The 4,205-nt window shown below is 35.4% G+C and overlaps 1 protein-coding gene across 3 annotated transcripts in view; it reads left to right on the forward strand.

Moving 5' to 3' along the window:
• GORASP2 (golgi reassembly stacking protein 2, 55kDa) overlaps positions 1–4,205 on the forward strand; it is a 40,917-nt gene that overhangs the window by 18,751 nt on the left and 17,961 nt on the right. For 2 of the 3 annotated variants that reach the window (XM_011945922.1, XM_011945921.1), the window contains exons 2-4: positions 1,372–1,452; positions 2,570–2,773; positions 3,226–3,312. In XM_011945922.1, coding sequence (XP_011801312.1) covers positions 2,630–2,773; positions 3,226–3,312 — 231 coding nt within the window. In that variant the 5' untranslated portion in view covers positions 1,372–1,452; positions 2,570–2,629. Of the gene's footprint in view, positions 1–1,364; positions 1,453–2,544; positions 2,774–3,225; positions 3,313–4,205 lie in introns of those variants that run through there. The other variant, XM_011945923.1, reaches the window with a different exon arrangement.

Consider the following 4,205-nt stretch of genomic DNA (forward strand, 5'->3'; position numbering starts at 1 on the left):
TGGAATACTATGCAGCCATAAAAAAGGATGAGTTTGCGTCCTTTGTAGGGACATGGATGCAGCTGGAAACCATCATTCTTAGCAAACTATCACAAAATCCATGGTTTTTAAACCTTCTTGGAGTCATGGAGAAATCCTTTGAGAATCTAATGAAAGCTACCAATATTTACACCCTGAAAACTGCTTATCCGTATAAAAGATTGTGTGTAATTTCAGGAGCTCTAGTATTCTCTGAAGCCATCCACAGACCTCAATTTAAGATCCCTGGATTAGAGGATTTCTGGGTTAATCCTAGTTTTCAAAGTCTGTAATTCTCTATTTCTGTCCACTACCCTGTCGTCTAGCTACACATGCTATGATCCTCATTCTTCAGACTCCTGCTTCGGGTGTTTGCTCATATTGTTTTGTCCATTTTCAGATGTCCTTCCTACCCCCTTGATCATCTTTACCTTTGAATGTTCTACCCTCTTTTTAAACCACAATTCATTGTCACTTTTTATGTCTGAAGCTTCTTCTTTGCCTTAGAACCTTATACCAAATAGCCCTTAGCCTGTTTGGTCTTACATTATAGTGATTAGAGGGCTATATATACATTGCTCCTTCCTCTTCTCACCTATTCCTCAGCAGATTATAAATGTCTTGACATAGGTGACTATGTGCCTGTATTCACTTTGTAACTGAGTGCTGCCTTGCTACTAGTAGTCAAGGAATAATTGCTTGAATTTGTCGCTTAATTGTAGTGACTGTCTGCTGTGTCCCCTCCTAATTGCTGAGAGGATTAGCCCCTTTCTCCCAAAAAAAGGAGAAAGTGGTATGGAAATAGAAGCACAGAGGGAAAACCTCATATAGAAGATGAACTAGGCCCAATGCAGTGGCTCACGCCTGTAATCCCAGCACTTTGGGAGGTTGAGGTGGGTGGATTGCTGGAGCCCAGGAGTTCAAAACCAGCCTGGGCAATAAGGCGAAACCCTGTCTCTACAAAAAATACAAAAACTAGTCGGACATGGTGGTGTGCGCCTATAGTCATCCCAGGTACTCGGGAGGCTGAGGCACAAGAATCGCTTGAATCGGGGAGGCAGAGGTTGCAGTGAACCGAGATTGTGCTACCGCACTCCAGCCTGGGCAACACAGGTAGAGTCTGTCTCAAAGAAATAAAATAAAAATATAAATAGAAGATGAACTTAAAGAAAGGGTAGAGTTTAGGGAGCTGGACAGGCATTATCAGGGAGAGGTGAAGAGAAATGAGAGAACTAGCGTGTACTATGTTTCATTATTAATGAAATTGGTCTATTTTTACTGAAAAGAGATATTCGGCTTACAATTTTCACCTAAGCTTTACATTTGTTATTTTTGTCGTTTTTGTTTCCACAGGTACAAGAAAATTCCCCAGGACACAGAGCTGGATTGGAGCCTTTCTTTGATTTTATTGTTTCTATTAATGGTTCAAGATTAGTAAGTTCAACTTTTTGTAGCTTTGTCTATAGTATTTGTAATCTCTGAAAAATGGAATTTTTCAGATGATCTGAGATGGGTGTTTATTAGTTACAATCATTCTGTATAGTATGATGCCAGTTTATAGAAATAATCATGTATTAAAAACATTGAAATATCTAGAATATTATACCTTATGCTCCACTGATTATCTTAGGGAAGTCTCCAGAATCAGTGGAGTCTTTTATATGTTAAATATTTAATTTTCATAAGCAGAAAGAAATAAGATGTAAAAGATTGCTTTTTAAAGATGTCAGACTTCTGTTGGTTATTGACAAACAAATTAGTAGAAAGATTCATTCTCTCAAATTGTCAGTTCTCTTGGTGCTAAGTTTCACAGTATACAAATAATGTGATTAGAACCAGACAGAGAGATATGCTCCAAAGTACAAAATTAAAACCACTTTTTATACCTTGTTTAGAGTTCACCCATAATAAAGTTCTAAGATAAGGAAATTATATAATCTCAGCAAATTCTTAGGACAGTAGCCACTTGGTTTAATTTTTCATAACAGTCTGAAGTTTTTGTTCATTACTTATAACATCTCTGACATACAAATAAAGGCCAGATGTTGGCCTTTATTTATATGTCATCTGGCCTTTATTTATGAAATGAAATACTTAATATACTGTTTCTACTTTCTTTTCTATCCAGCTCTTAATAAATAATAAAGTATGTAGTTAGAAATAGAGTCCAAAATTAAACGTTAACCCCAGTAAATGTTTTAGATTTTTATAATCAAAGTCATCACAACTTCGTTAGTAATGTGACTTTTTATGGCATATTTTGTTTTTATACATTGAAGCCCTAGATCATTCTAAATAATGTTGGGTTGCAAATTCCATAATCCATAGTGAGCTATTAGAAAAAAGTCAGTTTCAAGTTGTTGCTAACATAAGAGTCATTCTTAATTTTGTGACATTCCTTTTACATAGAGGAAAATTTAAATGTTGGTGAAACCTTTGTTGAATGTTTTATTTATGTTAATTATTAATATTACTCTTATAGGGCCATAGGATGCTTAAGCTAACATTAAATTTTTATTTACTAAGGAATGTGATTTCTGTATGTTCACAGAATAAAGACAATGACACTCTTAAGGATCTGCTGAAAGCAAACGTTGAAAAGCCTGTAAAAATGCTTATCTATAGCAGCAAAACATTGGAGCTGCGAGAGACCTCAGTCACACCAAGTAACCTGTGGGGCGGCCAGGGCTTATTGGGAGTGAGCATACGTTTCTGCAGCTTTGATGGGGCAAATGAAAATGTTTGGCATGTGTTGGTAGGTATCAACTGTGAACTGTTACTGGAGGTTCATGAAGCAGTGTGGAAAGATGTTTTAACAATGGTTGTTTCTGGCTTAATAAGATTGTAAGGATATTATTATTAGGCAATTTTTACCAAAAATCAGCATTCATTGCTTTTTAAATGTGGAACAATTTTTTTTTAAGTTGAGGAAGAGAAGGAAATGTAGAAGTTTAAGAACTTTTTCTAATTATTTATTCATTATAAGATGTGTTAGAGTAGATAGCTACAAAAATATTTTAAATATTAAATAATTATTTAATTTTTTTGCTCAGAAGTTTAAAATATATTCTGTAGTTTCTGACATATGACACATCTCTAGCAAGACAGAAGTATACAGATTTAAAAAATCAATATAATTAAAAATTGTGACTAAACCTTGAAAGATTATATATATTAATTTTAGGGTATGTGTTTGTGTCATTCTAGGAAGTAGAATCAAATTCTCCTGCAGCACTGGCAGGTCTTAGACCACACAGTGATTATATCATTGGAGCAGATACAGTCATGAATGAGGTAATTCGTGTGTTTATTCATAGTGAAAACTATATAAAATTTTCTCATTGATGCTTGAGTTGAGAAAGATATTTGCATGCTTTGCATTTAGAGTTAAAATTTCAGTCTTTGCCAATCAAGAATAACTTATGCCTCAGGGTGTTAAATGGAACATCTGGTAGGTGTCTTATTAGGTATAGCTGTGAGGGAAAACACATACTGTGCGGCAATTGCACAGATTTTGTGTGTAGTATACAGAAATCTCTGCATACCTCAAGTCTAAATCAAATTCTCTTTTTTTTTTTTTTTTTTTTTTCTATTTTGTTTTGTTTTGAGACAGGGTTTTACCCTGTCGCCTATGCCGGAGTGCAGTGGTGCAAGCTGGACTCATTGCAGCCTCAACCTCCTGGGTGCAAGTGATCCTCCCAGCTCAGCCTTCCAAGTAGCTGGGACTACAGAAGCACACCCCGATACCCGGCTAATTTTTTTGTAGAAACAGGGGTCTCCCTCTATTACCCAGGCTGGTCTCAAACTTCTGGACTCCAATCCTCCTGCCTTGGCCTCCCAAAGTGCTGGGATTATAGGCATGAGCCACTGCGCCTGGCCATGGAATAGTTTTGACAGCATTTAATAATATCAAGCAGAATAAAAATTCCTTAGACAGGAAAATATTTTGGAAAAAAAATGCAGAATGGATTATATTTGTTTTTTGCTTTTTTGTCATATTTCTGTTACTAGCTACTAACATTTTACTACTGTACATTTTGAAAATTTGACAGTCCATTATCAAATATGGGGTGATAAACATTTGAGTTGTTGAGAAGCTAAGTAATCTTTTTTATTCTATGAACCTATGAATTATATTAAAAATAATCTCACTCTTTCATTTAAAGGCCAGTAAATGTAGCTCTACC

This window comes from Colobus angolensis, unplaced genomic scaffold, assembly GCF_000951035.1.
Source record: "Colobus angolensis palliatus isolate OR3802 unplaced genomic scaffold, Cang.pa_1.0 Scaffold247, whole genome shotgun sequence".
Taxonomy (NCBI): Eukaryota; Metazoa; Chordata; class Mammalia; order Primates; family Cercopithecidae; genus Colobus; species Colobus angolensis.